Source organism: Falco naumanni, chromosome Z (assembly GCF_017639655.2).
Source record: "Falco naumanni isolate bFalNau1 chromosome Z, bFalNau1.pat, whole genome shotgun sequence".
NCBI classification, from domain to species: Eukaryota; Metazoa; Chordata; class Aves; order Falconiformes; family Falconidae; genus Falco; species Falco naumanni.
Genome location: NC_054080.1, coordinates 48335475 through 48357954, shown reverse-complemented (window position 1 = coordinate 48357954; position 22480 = coordinate 48335475). Strand labels below are relative to the sequence as shown.

General features: G+C 38.5%; 1 protein-coding gene across 2 annotated transcripts in view; it reads right to left on the bottom strand.

Moving 5' to 3' along the window:
* PCSK5 (proprotein convertase subtilisin/kexin type 5) overlaps nt 1-22480 on the bottom strand; it is a 246494-nt gene that overhangs the window by 171742 nt on the left and 52272 nt on the right. For both annotated transcript variants that reach the window (XM_040580316.1, XM_040580315.1), the window contains exon 4: nt 844-987. In XM_040580316.1, coding sequence (XP_040436250.1) covers nt 844-987 — 144 coding nt within the window. The remainder of the gene's footprint in view (nt 1-843; nt 988-22480) is intronic.

Here is a 22480-nt window from a genome sequence, read left to right as displayed (position 1 = left end):
ATCCACCCCCAAAGCACAGGACTCTGTGTTGACTTCCTGTCATTTGCCACCCAACCGAAGGGTGGCCCTGACGCTCTGAACAGCTTCAAACTCTGACATAACACAACAAGTCACCCACTAGAGGAGCTTCTCCTCATTTTAGACAACCCTCCACAAGGTATATTAAACCAATCATTTAAATGTGATGAGTCACAGGCGAACAGAAACCTCCTGAGGTGACATGAGACACAGGACACAGAAAACAAAGGACAGAGCTCTATCACAGATTGAGAGGGGACTCGCTGGAGTTAAGAGAGGTTTACCAGAGACACATCAAAATATTCTACAATTGTTTTTAACTGAGTGAATCATAACGAGTCATGTCCTTTTCCCTTCATATTATTTCTAGTGGTAACATAAATAGCTTTAAAAATAAATACATGTAAGTATATGCCTAAAGTTAGTCTTTGAGAAAAACTGCTGTCTTGCTGGCCAAAAATGGCCTTCAGCTGCATGCACTAACTGAAACGCAGTGTATACCATTTCTATGTTCTGAGAGTGTAAGGATATTAAGTGAAACAATTACAGAAAAAAGCATCTGATTATTGGTTCCAGTCCTTCAGAAATTCAGGACTCAGCTACAAGAGGCATCCAGATATTAAATACATTCAGACAGAACAGTCTTAACTAAAACAACACATACTACCAAAAGCTGACTTCCTTTCTCCCATTGGTGTTAACATTTGAGGAAACCCTCGTATGCTTTTTCCTCCTTCCCTCCTCCCTCCCTCCATCTTTCCAGGTGCAGCAGATTTATTTGGCGTAATAATAAAGCAGCAAATCTGAAGTCCTGTGGACACTCACATAATTCTGCATCAAGTCTGGATGGTTTCTTTCGATGCCATCATCCAGGATGGTGACCACAACGTTCTTCCCAGTGTAACCTCTCTTCCAGGCACCTACTATGTTCATATCTGATTGGCAATGGTGAGTGTTATCGCTGCAGTGCTGGGGAGAGAAAAGGAGATTAAGATGTTGGATGTTGATGGATGCGAGCAGCATGGAGTTGAGATACTATCCTATTTACATTAACACGACCATTTAAATCATCATATAAGCATATTGATTTGAAGAGCAACTGCACAAGAGCAACACCTTCATTTAAACAGAAAATAATTTTAAAAGAAATGCCAAATTAAATGAAAACTGGTTATTTCTCTGTCTGATTACTCCTTATGTTAAGCAACAGAAAAGGGAAGAGTCCCACCATACTGAACCACTAGAAGCCATGTGTAAAACAAAGCAACTATTCCTGGCTGTTAACCACACTCATTCGAAATGTGCATTTGAATTATTTGAATTTTTTCAGAAAAACAAACCATATGTGGATAAAAGTAGACAAATGCCTGTACAGAAATGGCCATGGAAAAAAACCTTGCTTTTTGGAGGTTATGTGCTGTACAGTTTCTTGACAGAATGTCTGGAAACTAATCCAGATTAATTTCTATCTACAAAAGAAGGCTTTTGGCAGGTTTTGTGCAATATCAGCAGGATATGAGCAGCAGTGAAGAACCTGTAACCAAAACAACACCCTGAAAAACTGCAGCTTAGGGTGTCTGATGAATTGTAGACAGTTAGATTGAGAAAGCTGGGGTACAGCTTTCAGAGCAACCAAGTTCAGTGCGGTGGAGAAAGAAAATGTAGGGTACATTAAAACTGAAAACCTCTTCCTTGACACCTAGCAGTCCTAGCTCATGTGAAGAAATCTGGCTTGCCATGGCAATGAGACATGACTCTCAGGTATTCGTATGCCCTGTCAGTGACTCTAACCCACACACAGAGCTCTCCCCTCTAAAGTGAGTTCAACGACCCCCTCATTGGCACTGCTTTCACCAGCTCCTCCAGGCTCACACAGAGTAACAGGCAAAAAAATAAAAAAAATAAAATAAAAAAGAGCGGGTGCAGGGAAGGGGAAAAGCAAAGGGTGGGAGGAAAAAAACCAGAAATTAAAAAATATATGCACATCGTAACAACAGTGACCACACAAGCATGCTCCACTTCACTCCCTGCCCCATTGCCTTGCGCCTCCACTTCAGCCTTATGTTCTGGCACTCTACAATTTGTAAGCATAATAACATTCAGAGAGATGCACTCTACCTTGACTTAGTCCATCCCTCTCCTGCTGAAGGCAAGCACACTGAAGAACTATTAGGCATACTGGGTGCAAACCGACATTGGATTACTATTAAAACATAATTTTCCTCCTCCTTTTTCTCCAGTTTACTGCCTTGTACTGTCATACACAAACCAGAGGATTTAAGGATGATCATTTGCTATTACTAAAGCAAGATTATATTATTAAGCAGTATATGTATGTATGTAGTATAAAGTCTCTCTCATGGTCTTCCCCTCGTGTCTGCCAATCTCTCTCTCTTTCTCTCTGTGTCTATCCATCCACACACAAAGAAGCTTGAAGGACTTCAGGGACCAGTTCCAAGGAATGTATACGGCAGGCTTAATGTTTTTGTTCTGTGTATTACTTGGAAATGCTCGTGCTGCTGGCTTTATGAAATTAATTACAGTCTAAACTTGCCATCTGTACACTGAATGTAATGGTTGTACACATGAGGCTTTCTAATGTACACACAAGGGGGTTAAAAGTGTATAATGTTTCCAGGTGCCTTTGCATTTTTCAAGAGTGTTACTGAATTAAGCATCAGAAAATACCTGCAAAAGCTATTAATATCATCATTCACATTTTGCTGATGTGAAGACAAGGAGAAAAAAAGGTGGAAGCACCGGCCTCCAGCCATAGAGTAAACCCAAGAGAGAGCTGCAACGGGCAATCAGGATTCCTGGCGCTGACCTCCAGTCAGATTTACTGGGTCATTACACCGCCCCCTCTATCCCCTTCTCTGAAATGCCAAACGACCCTTTGGCCGCTTTGTTGAGTGTCCTGTCCTCTCCTCACAGGGGATGAGCTCATTTTATTTCCATGCCAGTCAAACCACTCAAGCTGAGCAAGCGTATGGGTTTTTAATCCCCATTCCCTTGCAAGCCCTTCGGCACTCTGCCAGAAGATCACTGCTTTTTCCCTTAATGATGCTGGCACCATCAGTTGTCCTCACTTACCTTACCTGAACTTCTGCTTTTGTGGTGGTGGCTGAAGGGGGCTAATTCATCAGCAGTTTTGCTACATGTATATAGACAAATGTAAACAAAGAGATACCTCTTGCTTTACTGCATGCTCTGATGATTGTCTCAAGAGATGGGCCAGGTTAAACTGACACTCAAATTAACTTGCTCTGCTCCAGGACTGGGCAGAAAACTAGTCTAAACAAAATCTTTCTGCATAAAAGAAATTCCAGGGGTAAAGCAGGCATAACTGCATGCCTACTTAGAACTTTGGATACCAGCATGTGTAACATGGATACAAAATGCAAAGGCAGCAAAGAGGCATCCAAGAGACAGTAGTTCAACAGCAGATGAAGGGTTCAGTGTTTATAGTTATATAACTTTCTCGGAAGTCCTATTAAAAAAAGGAGATATATATAGATATATATATAGATATATATAAATTGTTTTCTGTTTAACTCTATTCCTTATTCTCTCTCTTCTCAATTCTTTATCTGTGCTCTGCTCTCCCTGCTCCTAGCCTTGTTCTTCTCTTCCAACACTGTCTTTTACCACTTAAACTGCATTTTGTTTGATTCAATATCTGATCTCAGATTTCCATATTTTAACAGTGAACTATACCTTCCCCCAGATTAGTGTCTGATTTTCTCTAGATTAATCAGATTGTGCACTTTCTCTCAAAGCAGTCTCGTTTGGCTTTTATCAGGAACACTTTAAATCTTGGTGTGTGATTACTCTTCAAATACTATATAATATGGTATAGAAATGTTGTTACACATGGAACAGCATCTAAGACGCCATCTATTACTTTGTTTCACCTGCAATCCTTCCTGTCTCTCTGTGCTGCTTTTGGCTAGGAGAGAGTTAACTTTCTCCATAGTAGCTAGTGTAGGGCTATGTTTTGGATTTGTGCTGGAGACAGTGTGGTAACACCGGGATGTTTTAGCTGTTGCTGAGCAGTGCCCAGTGCCCAGTGCCCAGTGCCCAGTGAGCAGGCTGGGGGTGCGCAAGACATTGGGAGAGGACAAAGCCGGGACAGCTGGCCCCAACTGACCGGAGGGATATTCCAGACCATATGAAGTTATACTGAATATATAAAGCTGGGGGAAGAAGAAGGAAGGGGGGGACATTTGGAGTGATGGTGTTTTACCAAGTAACCATTACGCGTGATGGAGCCCTGCTTCCCTGGGGATGGCTGAACACCTGCCTGCCCATGGGATGCAGTGAATGAATTCCTTGCTCTGCTTTGATTGAGTGCACAGCTTTCGCTTTCCCTATTAAACCGTATTTATCTCAACCCATGAGTTTTGTTGCTTTTCCTATTCCAATTCTCTTCACCATCCCACCGGGAGTGAGTGAGCGTGTGGCTGTGTGGGGCTTAGTTGCCAGCCGGGGTTAAACCATGACACCCTTTAAATTCCTCTTACCTTTCAAAAACATTTATTGTAAGGAATTTTCCTCTACTGGGTTCCATTCTATAATTTTTCTTTAACCATTTGCTGCTTCTTTACCACCTATCCAGAACTGAGTTGTCAGCTTCTTAGCAGAGGCTGTTTTTTAATTAATTTCGAAGCATTGTTTCGATTTACAGTGTTAGTCAAATTAAAAAATATAAACCATCTATCATTATGTGATCCAGAATGACTGAATTTTATATCAGTGGGCAAGTACTGAATTTTATAGCTCACTTTCAATCTATTTTTCCTAATCTCTCTATCTAGACTAAAACCAAACTTTGCCATGATAATGGCAATAAATATAAGCGTATATTTAGTATGTTGTTATTATTATATGATTAATAATAATATTGTTATTGTTATTATTGTTATTGTTATATTAATAATAAATAAAGCACAAAAAATCTGTGTGCATGCAAGTTTTTATTAAACCTGTGAATCTTTGAACTCTTGGTTTTTCAATTTTAAAGCGACTAGTATAAAAAAGGTTAGTCTACAGAATTTCCCCCTCTCCAAGCAGACAAAGTAGTTAAGAAATTTCCTGCATTGGTATCATGTCTAGACAACTACAGTAAACCAGCACTGTTTCAACATATGTTGTTTTCACCTATTGCCTGGAGGATACCATCAAAAGGTATAAACAACCTCTCACTCAGTTACATAGAATAATTTTACTGAGATTTTTAAAAAACGTTCAAATGATATTTTTCTTTGGACTGTTTAATTGAAAGATGTTCATGATAGACACCAGCTGCAAGACTGAGAGACTCTTGCAGTACACATATGAAGGAATAGGGCTACAGTAAGAAAAATTTCAGATATACAACATGTTTCATGCTTCAAATTCAATACTTAGGAGCATAAAAAGACAAAAAAATGCCTTAGATGTCTTCAGATGGACAATTTGGAAGACTGCCTTTGTGCAATTAACAAGCAGATGTAACATTAGAAAGGTTTTCTGTTTTGATGTTTGCCTGATGCTCTCAGTATCAGACATGGGCCTGGATTCTCTTAGCTATTTTGTGAAATTGCCTCTAAAAACTAGCTTATGATCAGTATCACTATCTTAATGTTCCTTGTCTGCTGCACTAGTGCTTGTGGTCGGAGGCTTGCTGTATGCAGCTGGGGATCAGTAACAAAATTCAACAGTTAAAGGGAGAAATCAAGAATCATCAATGGTCAAAATCTTTCGGAATCTTTTGGAATTCCAGAGATTAAAATTAAATTAAAAGAACAAAGACTATAAAATTATGTTCTGTCTTTTGCAACACCTGTTCATCTATAAAAACAGAGTAGAAACAGAAGTTTCTAATCCTGTGACATGCAGTCTTGGAAATGACATAATGTGCCCTCTGTAAGCCTTCATGAGGTACCTTGCACTGGTTTCCTCTAGGTTTTGAGTTAAGGAGTCCTTTGACTAGGTCTTAGATATTGGTCTAAGGGGATATAGAGAAACACAACATGATAATCAGAATGACACAAGTTTCAATACCAATTGTGGGTTGCAGGTCTTGAATCTCATTTAATGGAACACTACATACACTTCTGATTCCGGGAAAGCTTTGAAATACTAGTTCCCAGTCAGACTAGAAAAGATAGACTCTTAGCATTGAGAAGAAAAAGAAGGAGGAGGAGGAGAAGAAGAAGAAGGAAGAGAGGAGGAGGAAGATGAAGAAGACGATAAAGAAGAAAGAAGAAGTAGTAAAGGACAGTCTTCCTGGTTTCATTATAGTAGCAGTTAAGCAGCCTTTGGCTCAAACAAGCAGACTACCGTCATGTTCTCTACATCAGCTACTAACCTGCGAGCATGGAGAGAACAGAAGTTGCACAAGAATGCACACAGAGCAAGAAGGACAGTCAAAGGCCTCTGCATTGACCTTGACCAAACACAAGCAGGGAGCAGGGGGACACACAGGGCCAAGGAATGGATCCTGGCGTTTTGTGAAGCTCTCAGAAAAAAGAGACCATCTACTTGTCCTGTGAAAGGAATGTAAAGTGGAGCATTTGGCATGCTTAGATGCTCCAGGCAAATGCACAGGCAGCAAAGTTTATCAGATTTTAACTTTAGTAAAGGAAGCATCTTGATTCGGATTTCTGAGGTAGTTTCATGCAGTGTTCTAAGTCAAAACTTGCCAATTGATCTCCCTTTTCCTGCAAAGAAGAGAAACAATCTCTTTCCTCTGTGCTCTTGATGTGATCCAATTTTAAAGTGGAATGAAAGAAGTAATCAGGGGGGTAACTGGGAGAGTTGCAAAGGTAGGCTCCTAATTAAAATAGCCCGTGTAATGTAACAGAGATCATGACAACAGGCTTTGAAGAGCATCATAACCTGTAAAGCGAATGTGATCTACTGAAATTATTTTTTTGCTTCTCTACAGTAAGCACTTGAAAGCTACATTTTCTAAGAAGACTATTAAAATAATGTTTCTTTTTAATAGTATTTATCACATTTTTTTATTCTTTCAGCACAACAGCAGGTAAAAGAAGGATTTTTAGGAGGAGGAGAATTACTCACAGATTTTCTTTTTGTTTTTATCAGACATAACCTGATATTCAGTGCATGATACACAGCAACTCCTAACTGCTGCACGCAGTATTTTAAAGTTCTAGCAGGAGCAGGCAAACAATATAAAGTCTTATTAATCTCAAACAAAAGATATTTTTGCATTAAATACTATCCAACTACTGGAGTCATGCTTTACTGAACTGCTACTTTTTTTAAATTTTTGTCTGCATCAAGAGAAATATTTCAAGAGTGTACCATGTTAAATATTTAACACCAATTTATTGCTTGTGCAACTTCTGAGGGTTTAGTTAACTTACTTCATAGATGAATTCGGTTTTTAAATTTTATTGATTCTTTAAGTTAACAAACACAAATACGCTTAGAGGTCAATAAGAACAGAGACATATATTATTTTATGCCTGTTTAAGCAATGAAGGAGAACAGGAAATCAATATAAAAGGGCTTCTTGTATTCATAGGTTTATTTGATGGCTAGAGAGAGACAAGAATATATCAATATATCGATATTGATCTATTACAGCAAGGAAACTCTGTATGTTCATGTATTCATAGGAGTATCTGATGCTTATAGTGAGACCAGAATAATTTACAAGACTATATCTAGAGGGTTTTGCAGTGAAAAATAAGGAGCTCATAAATCTTATTCTTTCGCTGTGATTATGTTGCTATTCTTTAAAAAAACAGAATAATTCATAAAACGTTAAATTTGTATTCAAGAAAATTCCATCACTTTTCCATCACTGGCACTTTTTCAAAGTCAACAGTGGTTGTTCTTCTGTAATTTGTATTCTGAGTTAAAGATGTATTGTTTCAGGGAAGCCCTCTATGTCCACGTTCCACAGGCTGATGACAGCACAGCCTTTTTAGGAGTGGGAAACTCCCTGCCTTCTAGGCCTGCAGACAGCAAAGTTTCTCTCCCAGCTGCAAGTTCTAGAACAGAAATAATCTGCCTCTACTATCACCTCTTCTTTCTACATGGGGCATAACCTATGGCTCCATTAGGACGTTTGCCTCTAGTCCTGTTTCTTTCCCACGGCAACATGAGACACTCCTTCAAAGCAAAGAGAGAAATGTAGCTAAAAATGCCTTCTGGCCAATTACAGACTTTGTGCATCTTGTGTATCCTTGATTCAGTGCTCACATGTTGAGAGGCGTGTGCCAACATATGAACAGATTTCTCCCTGGGAAGTGTTGGGACAAATATATGAACCTGGTATAGAAAATCTTGGGGAGTCAGTAAAGGGCAGAGAGGGAAGAAAAGAAATAACAGCCACAGCTTGTGGCTACCACTAAGAAATGCAGGAAGGAAAGAAGCATGCATGGCAATATATCTCTATATGTGGCTGTACTTTCTTAAGATGACTGTGTGATGACTGTTACTATTGCTGTTGCTGCTACTGATACTACCACTACTATGTAAATAGCCCACTTAGCAAGAAAAGGCCAACAAGTAGATCAAAAGTTAGTGCATTTTGACCTGCCTTAAATTCTGTCCAGAAAAAAAAAGGTATGGCAATTCTTTTATTAATTAGAGAGAATACGTGAAAAGAACAGCTGCTCCCTAACCTCAGCTGTGCGCTGTCAAGTCTGGGGATTCAGTATTCGTGAAGGATGAATAACTCCTCAGAGAGACAGTTCTTTCCATTCTACCATTTTTTGTGGCCTTTGACTCATATTTTTATTTGACCTCCCCTAAGTCCCAAAAAAGAAAGAAAAATAGGGCAGTTTTACAGAATGTCCCAAGATGCTGGGGTTATTGTAATGCATCAGTTCATGGAGTTACACTTATCTAGTAAGACCAAATTTCTCCCTCTGTTTCTCAAGCTAGACTTGATGTTTTCATTGTTTTTAAGAAAACAGTTAAACAGAGAGATTGTATTCTTCTTTAAAATAGTTTCATACATTTCTAAGGATTCTTTGTATACTACTGAAGACAGGCTGTTCACAATTTACTTTTTAAGCTGTTTTCAAGTCAAAGACCATTACTTGTATCTCAAGTTGTTAAGAAGCATGGGAGAGGAACGTGGTTTTATTTAGACTTTGTGTGAACATATGTGACAGAATCAAACTAACCACATGGAGATAAGACCCTGAGCATATGGCTTCATTTAATCATTAACCTTCCCAGAGACTGATGAGAGTGGGACGAGCCCAGGGCTTATAGAAACCCATTTCCCTCCCTCTTCCTTCTCTTTTCATTTTACAGGGAAAATAGAAAAGTTATATTTACGAAGGATATGCTGTTATGGGAATTCTGGGAGGGGCAGTGAACAGGGCTGTTGATTTAGGATCGACCAGGAAACTTGTTTTTTCTAAGAATGTTATGAACTTGTAGGAATGAGATGACTTGTGACATTGATGATGAAGAGGTGTTGTTGGCTCTGAATGCTCAAATTTTAAGGGCTGTTGCACTACTGCTGTTCTTTTTTCTCCATTTTATGTTGTGATCTGGTCCCTCTGATCCATGAGGCAATAGCCTGGTGACATCTGGTGTTGATGGTGGGATGTCCTTGGAGAAGGAGGGAGAGAAGGACAATGAGAGGGAGGGATGTGAGACAACAGGCTTGTTCAGGAGGCTGAAGGAAAGATAGGTATCCCTATTCTTCCTCAAGAGACAAAAGCCAGTAGGAAAAGCAGGGCACGTGTAGGTCAGAATATGATGACAGCATATACTCCATTATTAGCAATGGACAGGGGTTTTTCCCTGTTTTCTTGTAGGTATGTGGAGTTCCTGAAGCTGGAACTGTTTCACAGTGCCTTCATTTCAGCAATAAATATCTATGCTACTCGATACCTAGAAGCCTTTTCCCTATGAACCATAAAAAACTATCAGGTTATTACACCCTTGGTCCCATTATTTGCTCGGTTAGTATGTCAGAGGAGATTATAACTTGCCAGAGGACAAACTTTAAGCTCATGAAACTATTCTCTTGAGACAGAAGTATAAAAATCACTCCATACTCTCCTTAGACAGCCTTACAGAAATGTTTAATCTAATACTGAAATGCATTATGTGAAAATTCATTAACAGTACAGGATCAGGCTAGGATGAATGGCTGCAATTTTAGTTTGCCTGTAGGGAAGTAAGTGCCCTAACCACCAATGGGCTTTTCACCATGTGAACGTGCTATGGTTGATGAATGCAAGGTCCACTGTGTATTGTAAGAGAAACCTGGGAAGATAAGGTCAAACCACTAGAGGGAGTGGCTACTTATATTTTGTAGATGAGATCATCTGGCAGAAATGAGAGAACTAACCCAGAGAAATCTGGGGAGGCCTGGGAAGGAAAAGGACAGGCTATTCAAGAACAAAACAAAAGTTTTTCATAAGGCGAAAAAGTGCCACACAGTTACTGTTGTTACTGTCTCGGGAAATTTGACGGCTGATTAAACGTTAAAGTCCTGCAATGCTGAAGAAGATTGGTCCGGAGATACATGACACAGCTGTGCATGAAAGACTGTGTAAAATAGGAGACAAATGTAAATATGTTGTGGAAATTGCAGAGACTTAAAGGAAATCTCAGCACAGTGTTAGGACTCAAGCTATCTCAGAAAATACAGGTACTGCAGAAAGGTTCTGAAGAAGTCCAATATGTCTGCAAACACTGTTGTTACGGAGAACCAGGCACAGAACAATGTCTATGGAGCTTTCTAGTAACAGGACTTAAGGGATTTGGGGAGCTGTTGCAAAACTAACCCCCAACTTTATCACTAAAACCACCTAGATTGTGTTGACTGCAGCAGCACTATGAAGGAAATTTCCCCACTTGCAAATAAGGTAACTGAATATTTGGAACTGATCTGAGAACACAGTTTTGAACTGATACTGAAGGAACGTAGTCCTGTAGAGAGACAGAATATACAAACTCAGTATAAGCACCTTCTATGCACATTAAAGACTTGAAAATGTAATTTATGTAACTGGAACTAGAAAGAATATCACATTCACGGCTGTCGGGCTTATATAGTGTCTGCGCATAGGGCAGTCTCAACTTTGAAATGATAGCCATTAATGATCACGCCTCAGCATTTGCAGGTGTCTTAAAAAACACAGGAAATCCAGCACCCAGAGAAAGTACTAAAGAAAGCTATGAATAGGGCATTGTCAGGAGGGAAAACTATACACAAACAGAAATAAAGGTACGAATTCTTAATTTTATGATTATTGATGATTCCTCTGTGTCCACTACTTTTCCTTGTACTACAGCTGCAAAATACTCTTCTTGGCTCCTCTTCTCTGTGGTCTGCAAGGGAAGCTCAGAGCAAGACAGACACGCAACCACAAGGTGTAAGATTATTAGTAGTTAATCATTAAGACAATGCTCTTACAAATATGACTCTATTACAAATCCGATCTTTTATCTGTTTATATGTATGTCTTACTGAAAACCTACTGCAGCTTAATCAGAAATTCTGGGCTTGTGATTGCAGTTGACCAGTTGTAATGATGATACAAACAAAATGACCATACAATCCTCTGCCATATCTGTGAAATGAATCAACCAAGGGAGTTCAGATACTGATGCTGGCTTCTGTGAGACTAACGCAGCTGTGTCAGGAACTCCATGGAAGACTCAGTAGGAAGTACAATCTGGGAGAAGTAAATGTTTTTCTGCCATTTAGCTGCCTTCAAATACTTTGAAAGGAAGTTTTGGTGTCTGCAGTTAGGTGCTGCTTTAAATATAAATGTATCCTGAATAACTCCACTCTAAATATGCACAGAAACATTAATGACTAAACTCAAATATGCAAAGCAATAATGTCAAAAGGGAACTGACATGAAACATTCAAATGAGGTGACACAAGAGTTTTTAATCCTTTGATCTTTATATTTAAGAATGCTAACAAACATTTTTTAAAAAATATTTTTTTTACTACTTTGGAGCAAAATCTAGAAATGTTAATTGATAAGCATATCTGTGCATAGGTATGGATTGTTTTAAAACAGGAAAGTACAAGTTTATGTGATTGCTCTTCTATTTGTATGAAAGATACAGAGCTTTCAAGGAAAAGGGGTTTTAAGAAAAGCAAGAAAAAAGTTGGGTTTATTTTTATAACCTTGGCACTGTATAAAACAAATAAGGCTTTTGTATTGATTGAACTAAAGATCCATTTCAGAGTCTTGTACAGACATCCATGCAAATACTGTACACATCTAGGGCTTGACATGAAACAATCCACAAAAACACCTAAAAAGTAATCACGATGTAATAATAGGCTTATTTAAACACAAAGTTTGAGCCAGGTAGCAGCCAATTAATGTTGATTTGGAGGACACAAAAAAAATCAACAAACTTTAACATATAATCTTAAGTTTAAGAATATGCTTAAATCTATCCTTGATCTGCAAAGCATTCAGGTGGATGCCTAATTCCAGTGAGGTGTGTAAGACCTGATCATGAACTTGGTACTTTGTTGCACAGCGTCTTATTAACAGTACTGTTGCAAACAGCCACTTTATTATGAAAGATTTATCTTTTTTTCTTATGAAGAGCCAAAATAGCTGGTTTTTTTTTTTTTTTTTTTACTTGTTCAGTCACTTTCTCTGGTAATCTATCATCCTTTGACTTATGGATGCCAGAATTTAACAAGGATACAAAGGGCAAAACAAGAATCGAGGTGAAAATTTTTCAATTCACAATAAATATTTTATTTTATTGCTCTATATTTTTCTCCTTGCCTCTCCTTCAAAACCAACACATCAATCAAATGAACTTGATGCAGCGTGACTACAATCACAGGGTTGCTACAGAAAGGAGAAATGGGGGAAACCCACTCAATACTGTCATTACTTTTAGTTTGAACTTCCCTATTTGAATCAATATCCTAGTAGCACCCTTATTCACAACTGCCTACAAGAAAAATCACCAGTGATGACTTAGTATTTCTTTTTTTCCAACTAAATAGAGATACAGGCACGTAAATTGTTCCTGTCCTTCCCCATACAACATAGGTGCATCAGGATATCTCTGCTGCTTAGTGCTTGCTTGGAGGCAACATGGGTCACATGCTCTGTTTTGCTCACAGCCACACTCACACATGTGACTTCTACCTGTTAAACAGCACAAAGAGATGCATAGCTCAGCCGTAGCTTTATTTTTCCTGTTAGATTGTGGGATAAATCTTGTGTGTGAGTCTTTCGAATGTTGAGACAATCTAAGACTTTCTAGGGCTTGGCAAAGTAACAAACCAAGCTTACAAAGTGGTTTTGGCCACCCTTGTAGATTAATTCATAGAGAACATCTACTGAATTAGTCCTCAGAATGTTTCAGTAGCAGTAGTTTACACAGTGTATAAGATGGTCTCAGGCTATCAGAATGTTTGAAGTCACAAACAAGATCAAAGCTGCTTCACAAAGTGTGGTCAATGCTTGAGACTTTTGAATACTGGAGAAAAGTAGCAGCCAGACATAATGAAAGCAGAACGCACGCCCAACGTGAATGGGCTTAAAGGCACAAACCTTTCAGATTTTTGTTCTCTCTCACTGGTCAGTATCATGCAACTTCCCTGTTACACCAAAAATGGGTCAATGTTGTGGTGTGTTTGGGCAAACATTTTCAGAGGACAGACATAAAACAGAAGAATGCTTTCCCTTTCACAATACTTTTATCCTCTTATGTAGTAATTCGTCAACATTCTGGAATGGGAGCAGAAGGAAACTGCAGGAAACGATGTTTTAAAAAGGAAAACCATATGAGAGTAACAAATCACCTGATAATGAAACCAAAACTAAGAGAGCAGATACCCTAAATTGAGTGTCAAGATCCTCAAGAAAGCTGAACCAATCTAACTTCTCAGTGTTGTCAGAAAAGTTAATCCTCTTCCCTCTTCCTTTTTTTTTTTTTTTTTAATTTATCTCTGCTGTTTAGGTAGTCATAAGAGATGATGCAAGGGATGGGCACAGGACTGAGAAGTTGGGGGCAAACACGCTGTAGGTCATAGGGTATGACACACAAAACCTCATCTTGGGAAACTATCATCAGATGAGGGCTCTGAGGAAGTCCTGAGACACAAATTCAGTGGCCTACAAGAATTCAGGGATTTTTTCCAGAATCGTGTTTTCTGTAAGCAGACAGACTTCTTAACACTTCTTAACAAGTGTTAAACCTTAACACTTTCTAGGTGAGCTGTATTAATTCCTCTATCCATGTTTCAATTCATGTAGTTGGTGACCTAGTTAATCAGGGATATATATATATGGGTTTCAGTGTTTCAGCAGCTGGGCTCATCTAAATATCATTCAAACACTGTTGGAAAGCTTGCACTTAATAAGCTTTCCTCAACAGCCTACTTGCAGCCAGACCAGGAGACTTACATGGAAAAAAATTTTCCTCCTGATTCAACATTAAACCTGGATGTGGAAGAGTACATAGAAGTTGAACAAAGGAGAAGTTATTCAACTTGTTTGTAACTTCAGAAACACTTTTCCTTCACAAACTTGTCTTTATTTTTTTCCAAATGGGATTTCTGGCTCAAAAATGCAATCTTGTAACCAAGACTTGATATTCATAAAAACAAAAATACTATCTCCAAAGCAGTAGTTTATTGTTTATTAATAAAATGTCTTAACTGAAAGACACAGAAGATGAAAATCTCACTATATACCTAATTTTTAGTCTCTCACATACATTTATATCTGCCTCTCCTTAGCCTTCTGTGCTTATCTTACTTGGGATTAATACAGTTTTGCATTGTTTACAAAACAATATAGCTTGCTTTGTTCTGTTAGGAATTCACATATAAATAAAGACAGGGCAATTATATGCTTAAATGGCTGCTACTTGTGCAATACTAATGCAATACAAAGGGTAAGAAAAAAGTGGTATCAATGCTATGACAGATTCACACTTGCACCTCTTGGGGCTGTCTGAGGCTCTTCCTTCCCACACAGTTCCTCTCTCTGACCATCATGCATTTCTGCTGTTTGCTGGAAATGGGTTCATTTTGAAACAGCCAGTGTTTAAGTTTTCGCAGAATTTGTAACCTCCACAGCAAAAGAACAAGCACAGATGTAGCCTACATTGCTCCATGCCTTAGAATTGGCATATTTTCAAAAAATCCTAGGAGACTTGGGGTCTTGTGCTGACAGGGTGTCCTGTACTCAGTGACTAAGTTAAAAATGATCACTTAACTTACTTAGGTTAATTTTCATCAAAACGGTATTTAAAAGTCATGCAGGTGTACAAACACTTGTTGGACTTCTCTCCAAAATGGCACTGATAGAGTTTGTTACATGTTTATTCTCCTCTGCCATCTGTTCCTTGTTTGGCTAGAAGAAAATATTCTTCACAGGGCTTGAGCAGCAGATGTAACTCACAGAAGAGATTTCATGACATCAGAAGTAGCTACAAGCAATGCTAAGTATGACCTGCATTTAATGATGTGGTGCAGAACACACTTTATTCAAGTCTCCATCCTATTACTGTGTTCTCCTCTTCTGTCGTTTTCTTGTTTGTTTTTCGTTTGGTTTTTGGGGGGGGCGGGGGGTCGGGGGGGGTGGGGGTGGTGGTGTTTAAACTTGAAAACAGAGCAAGAATTAAGGTCAAAAAATGGCCAGTGAGATGTAAGGTCTTCTGCATACTTGTAATTTTAGTAAAGTTTGCTCATGTGATATACAGGAAGACATGTTAGACTGTGGATGCAGGAAACAAGAAAGCCGGAGTTCTGATGTCCGCATTTTCATGGTATCCTATATCACACGGCATCTGTCCTAAGTAAAGAAGGGCATAATGATATTTAAGGACTGGTATGAGACCTAACATCCTGGAGCTAAAGAGCAGTTCTCCAATTTCTCCTTTGCAAAGACACTACACAGATCAGGCTCTCCTCTGTAGAGAAAAATTAGGAAACTGCCCTGTGGAAGCACAACTCCACATTTTTACTCCCTGACTGGGAAGTAATCTAGCTACTGTTTGTGTCAGAAATGTATATGTCTCATAGATTATGAGTTTGCTTCTAATAAGGGCAGATTGAACACATCACACCTGTTCTTTCTTTAGCAACCAGATCACATGACAGGCAAGCTGACTGTGCATTTCTGGTCATTTTGGGATTCCTGTTGTTTGTATAGTGTTTTTTATGTGAAAAAAGCTATGAAATACTAGTTAAGTATATATAATATTTAGCAATACCTTTCCTGAAGTACCTGCAATTTTAGAATGCAAACAGTAACAAAAAATACATAAAGTGAGTTTTTGAAACAAAGCGGTATTTTTTACAATTAATTTAATTTTATTAATTAATTTTATTTTAATTACCTCTTTTTTTCAGTAACATTAATAGAGTACTCGGGATTGTACAACAAAATAAATTATTTTGCTATTTGATACTAATTGATTTTGATTTTAAAAATGCCTCAAAATTGGGCAGTAAACTAAGCAGTTGCTCTTGGAAAACTACTTTTATAAAGTAATGATGGGTAAATTCCTCCTTCTTCGAAAACAGAAAACATATACTTTCAGACAAGTATGTACCTTTGTGTGTATATGAATGTTCTTCCTGCTGAAGTGCTATGACAGACAAAAACCAAAACACACCAAATTGTTCCCCAGTATGTGTCACATTTTACAGTTGTTAATGTTAGCAATTTTATATCCATTTATATTCCATATAATTTATTGTTAGCTGTTTACTTTGAACTAAAGCTAAAGGCAGATATTTATCATACCTCATTAGAAATTCAGCAAAGATTCTGTGGCACTATCATTTCCTTACTAATTGCAGAAACCAGTCAGAAAAAAGCAGTTCAGTAAAATAAAATACTATATGCAAATGATATTTCAAATATGACATTATACAGAAAAGTATTTGCAGTTTCTTAATGTGATTCAGCTGTTGCCCAGCAAAAAAATATCCATTTTAAATAAATTCTTGAAAGTTAAAATAAAAGTAGATAGTCTCCCTCCGAAGAGAAAATCACTGTAGTAAATAGGCAGAGGAACATACACTATAGAGTTGTATGATTTATTACCAAATCTTTGACACTCAGGAAAATCTCTCCCAAAGCAAGTATGGAAATTATTTCAGTATTGCTTCTTCTTGGTTCATTGAAAATGCTGGCACAACCTCTGAAGGGTGCTGGCTTCCATTTTGTGTTTCCTGGGCACTTCTAGGGCTGCTTATCTGGAAGTCAGAACCGAATGCCCCAGAGGAACAGATCAAGTAGCCTGTCTGGTAATTCTGTCTTTAAACTACTCACTAATCTTGCTAAACTAGTTGCATTAACAATCTCTTTTCAGGAGATAAGGATAAATCCAATTCTACAGGTTTTTGACTATTTAAAGTATGCTTTTGTCTTCCAACAGGAAATTAATTTAGGTGAAATTGTTTATTACCTGACCTTGTGTTACTAGTTCTACCTTGCTCACGAACACTCCTCTTGCTGTTTGTGAGCAAGGTAGAACTAGTAACATAAGGTCAGGTAATAAACAATTTTACCTAAATTAAGAATAAATAAAAAACAATTTGACCTAAATTAATAAAAAAATTACAGATTTGCAAGGTAATGTCTTTATAGGCAATTTGATTCTTTCTAGAAGCACTTCTACCGAAGTTAAGTCACAGACCGTCTTCCCAGCTTTCCAGAACACCAAAAGCTTGAACTTTGCATGCAATTAAAAAAAAACAAATACAAAAACTTGCATGCAACAACCAAGCTGAGTTACAAAATATGCAAAACACTTAGAAGCATGCCATGTCACCTCGGAAAGAACAATGATTTGGCTTCCACTGCACTGATGGAGAGAGAAAGAACAATTCTTGGGAGGGCAATAAAAAGAGTGAGGTTTTTCCTTAGCTGCCAATGCCTGGCATAGGTGGGCTGGAAATAAATTTTTAGGAAGTTGTAAAGGAGGGTGACACGTACTCATTTACTGTGGTGTTAGCATATGGCAGGTGAAATTCAGTCCTGAACTGTCTCCTCTGTACCATGGCTCGCACCCGGACCCAGTGTGACCTCTCCTCCTCCCTCTGCCTTTCTCCAGACCATCCTATCAGGTATTTGTCACTCCTTCCTTTATCCTCACTGTCTCCTTCCACCACCCCACTTGCCTCAGCTGACCTTACTGAGGGCCAGGCTAGGAACACAAAATCCTTTTCTTTGCACTGCTGCTCTTACTTGGAGTTAGAAGAGGCACAAGATAAGCCAGCTCCCCACAGGGCTGATTTCATCAGTGGCATAAGGGAGGCAAGTGGCCTGTCTAACTCTTCACCTCTACGTCATGTCATGGCTACAGGACCTTAGGAGACTCACATTACTCATTGCTGATAAAGGCTTATTAGCCCCATTCTGGCTGCCATCCAGAGTCAACGATACCCTGTCAGAACACAAATGTCTGTCCGTTCCTGTGAATGCTAGTATAGCTCACCTGGGAGCTCACAAATATAACTGGAGAGCACTATGTAGTGTACTGGAGGAGTTTTCTGAAGAAACAAAATGAGCTGGGTTCACCAGACCCTTCACCAAAGCTCAAAGCAATGCTGACTTCATAGTCCTCACTGGAAGTGAAAAGTAAGCAATTTCTCCTGGGTTATGGTTTCAGCACTAGAGCTCAAGGCAACCAGCCCTAGATGCAGCTAATTCAGATCTCACCAGTCTGCAAAGACTGCTCTCAACTGCAGTACAAATTATATTTCATCTCTTTGTACCACAAATGTTCTGGTGCAAATACACAAGGATGACTGATAAATATTGGCTGATGACTTAAACTTCCCAGCAAGTCTTTTTATCTTCAACAACTTTCTAAAAGCCTTAGCAACCTCACACTACATCTATAATTGTGCAACAGTATTATATAGCTGTCTCATCCAAGTAATTTACCAAGTATTATTCACCAAACAATTTGCAAACACTGTTTCTACTGTGGCTCAATCGCCTAGTTTTATTGTGCCCTGCTGGCACTGCTATAATCCTCTTCCACCTTGAATCCCCTAAAACACTTTGCATTTGTACATCAGAAATGCTCTTCCCAAAGACCCCAGAGCTAAGTCATAACATAAGCAGCTGGAGAAACAGGACAGCCAGGCATTGTATCTTTTCTTAGGTTTACAGATTTCTAGTGGAGTATCTTTTCAGAAGTTTTGTGAGAAAATCTGACTTCTTCAGCAACTGAAATACATTATGCTTACCTAGTATGGTTTTCCTATTTTTAGAAAGACTACATAAATTATAGTGTCTTGTAGTCTTTTTCCATTATATTGCTACTTCTCGGAGAAAACTAGCAGACTATGGAGAGGTACAATGCAGGTTTACAAAAGCCCTTCTTTTGGGTCCCAAACAGAAGACTGTGAAATCATCTGCTGTTAGCACTCTCCAAATGTATTTTGTCTTCCACCTACTCTCCCAAAGTATGGTTTACTTCTAGAAAGAAGGAATAACAGGGAATAAATGTGAAGAGAAAATAACAAAGACTGAGAAAAGGAAAGAGATTCAGAAAAAGGAAAATAATTTTCAGAAGAGGAAGTAATTAATTTTTAGAGATCAACAGCAAAAACAAGCCTTCAAATGATTTAAGGCAGAAGGTAAGCTGACATCATTGTAGACCTAAAATACACATAAAACAAAATGAAAGCTTTATTTCAGTGAGGCTTTGAGTTATCCTTTATGCTGGTGTGGGATGTGTTTAGCAACGACAATTTAAAGACAGCGTTTTCTTTAGTTTAGATATTTAATAGCTGGTGTCCTCCTTCCTCCATTCCAAGCAGCTTATGAATGTGACCATCTCACCCATTTTCTATCTGAGAACCTGACAGGCAAGTTCCCGTGTTCCACTTCTTGCTGTTGTTTACAACCGAAGTTATATTGTCAGCTGTTTTCCTATGTTCTCAGGTAAGTTTCACTGCTATAAAAATTTTCAGGATGGTTCCCAAGTATGCATTTGAGAGACCCTGCCTAGCTTCTTCTCTGAGTAGAATAGCATTTTTAAAGTTATATTATTTATTTTCATGGGTAGCTCAGTTATTTTATGCTGTAGTTTCTCTGAGGAATGCCATCTTGCCCCGGAGATTTACTGCAATGGTAGTTCCAGCTTTCCCTCGTGTATCTCCGACAGTGCCATACCTTCTCTAGCTATAAGGAGTAACCTCTGGATACTTATTTCCTCTTCTCTGATGAAGTGGCATCCAGTGGTAAGAAAACATTTGGCTTATAGACTTTAGCTACCACAATTATTCTCAGGTGCTCCAACTGAACCGTGCCTTGTCCTCTAGCCTCACGTCTCAAAATATCATACTCCTCCACCAGCAAATTCTTAGTCCCACAGAAATATCCTGTTACATGTTCAATTCCTGCCCAGCGGTAACTAGGCCATGCAGTGTGGAAAGAACCTGGTAGGAAGTGGAAACTTCTCCAAATCAGAGGACCCTGTCAGCAATAGCAATTATTATTAACAATAGAAGGGATGATAACAGTACTGGAGTGGATTATCCTTGATCAGTGTTGAAAAATACTTGTGCCTGTCTGAACTGGCTGTAAAGACATAATCAGTGTCTTTGTAGTCTAACAATAGTTTGTTAAAAAAAAAGGCGAAATTAATTTATTGCGGTTACATTCTATTTTAAAACAACATGCAATGGAGCCCAGCATCACAGCAGAGCTAGATTACAGCTGCAGAAAGCTGTGCTCGTGTGCCCTTGCAATTCCAGTTTCATCTGACCACTACGAAGCTCTTCTAAAGCGGGGAGCAAAAAGGAACGGTCAGCAAAGAGAGTCTTGTGACTGGAGTCTATTAAGTCAATGCTAGCTATATTAACCACATCTTTGCACATATTTTTAGGTTTTTTATATGTACTTCCACTGGTTTTTATGACCATCCTTCCATGCAGGCAAGATGAGGATACTCATTAAACCAACCGACAAGTACAGTGAAACTGGTTAGGCACAAAGTCCCCGTAGTCATTCCAAAGACACTGTTACTGTTACAAGTTAAGTACAATGGTTTCAGATAGCAGTAGGGCTTCAGGGCTGACTTGAACCTCTTTCAGTTATGCAAACTGGGTTTATACAGTTCATCCAGTTATTGGCAAACAAGGTATTCTGTCAACCTCAATGAAAGAGAAGAAATTAATTAGATGTAACATGATGATACAAAGATAGATGAGCTCAGGGGATGGCATATGGGACTTCACTCTCTCCTGACTCAAAATTTGGAAAGGAATGTTAACTAGGGACCTTCTTTCCCTTTGATTTTATTTATTTGATATCAGTTAATTGTGAGCAAGCTGGACCCAACAACTATAGCTCAGTTTTGAGTAACAGTTGAACAGGTGAATTTTCATGTGTTACTTAATTTATAAAAATATTCTATGTTACTCTTAAGCACAGATGCCTCAGGATTCAGAGGTCATGATAAAGCACTTGGGTTTTTTTCAACTTTCTTTGCTTTGAGGGAGGGAAGTCAGAAGAAAATTGCCTTTTCCTTGTTATTAGAAAGCATGAGAAGCTGTAATTTCTCAATAGATAATGCCTTGGTGAAAAGTACAAATATACTTGTTCAGGTAATGAGTGGCTCTGGAAACTCTGTCTGCTTCAGCTTCCATAGAACCATTACGGTTTTAAATAACTATATTCCTAATCTCTCTGCTCTTTGTACGAATGTGTTTAGAGCAAATGGAAAAAACCAGAGTGATTAAAAAAAAACCTTCTAATTTTTTCACAGAATAACTCTTGAGAGATACTTTTAAACCATTTGATGGCCCAGATGGGAAAAAAGGCCTGAACCCACCTTGTAACTTCTTAGCATGGATATCACACAAACTAAAATATATTTCTAGCCCAGGCAATTAGACCTACAAGGGCTGGTACTTGAGAAAAAAAAGACAGAGGGAAAACGTCAATCAGATATTGCTTGACAAAGTCTTTGAATAAAAGGACTTGTGTCAACAAATCTGAAATACATTTACAGTCCTGTTAGAGATTATGCCAGTTCAACGGCCAAAGGTATCAATCTTAACCCACCGTGAAGTTACTTATTAATCCAAATGCAAACCTGTACACGATAATACTTTATTACTTTCTCAATACCACGATTGCAGCCAGCAACCTAAAAAACTCTTTCTGACATAGCAATGACTGAAACCATTAACTAACCTTGAATTCCTTCCCCCCCCCCCCCCCCCCCCCTTAAGTTTATACAGGTAAATAAGATTAACAAAAGTCGCTATGGTTACAATCACAAATACAGTCATACGAGGATATCTGGTAATGACCCGTCAGTCCTGAAGTCAACCCATTCACATATTTTTAGCTATTCTCTCTGCTGAAATAGTGTACTCAATAATACTTTGCTGATCTCTCTCAACACAACGTCATCAAATTGCTACCACTAAAGATATTGCAAATATACAGATATTCAGTAGAGGTAAATGCTGTAAGTCAGGAAAAGCCCC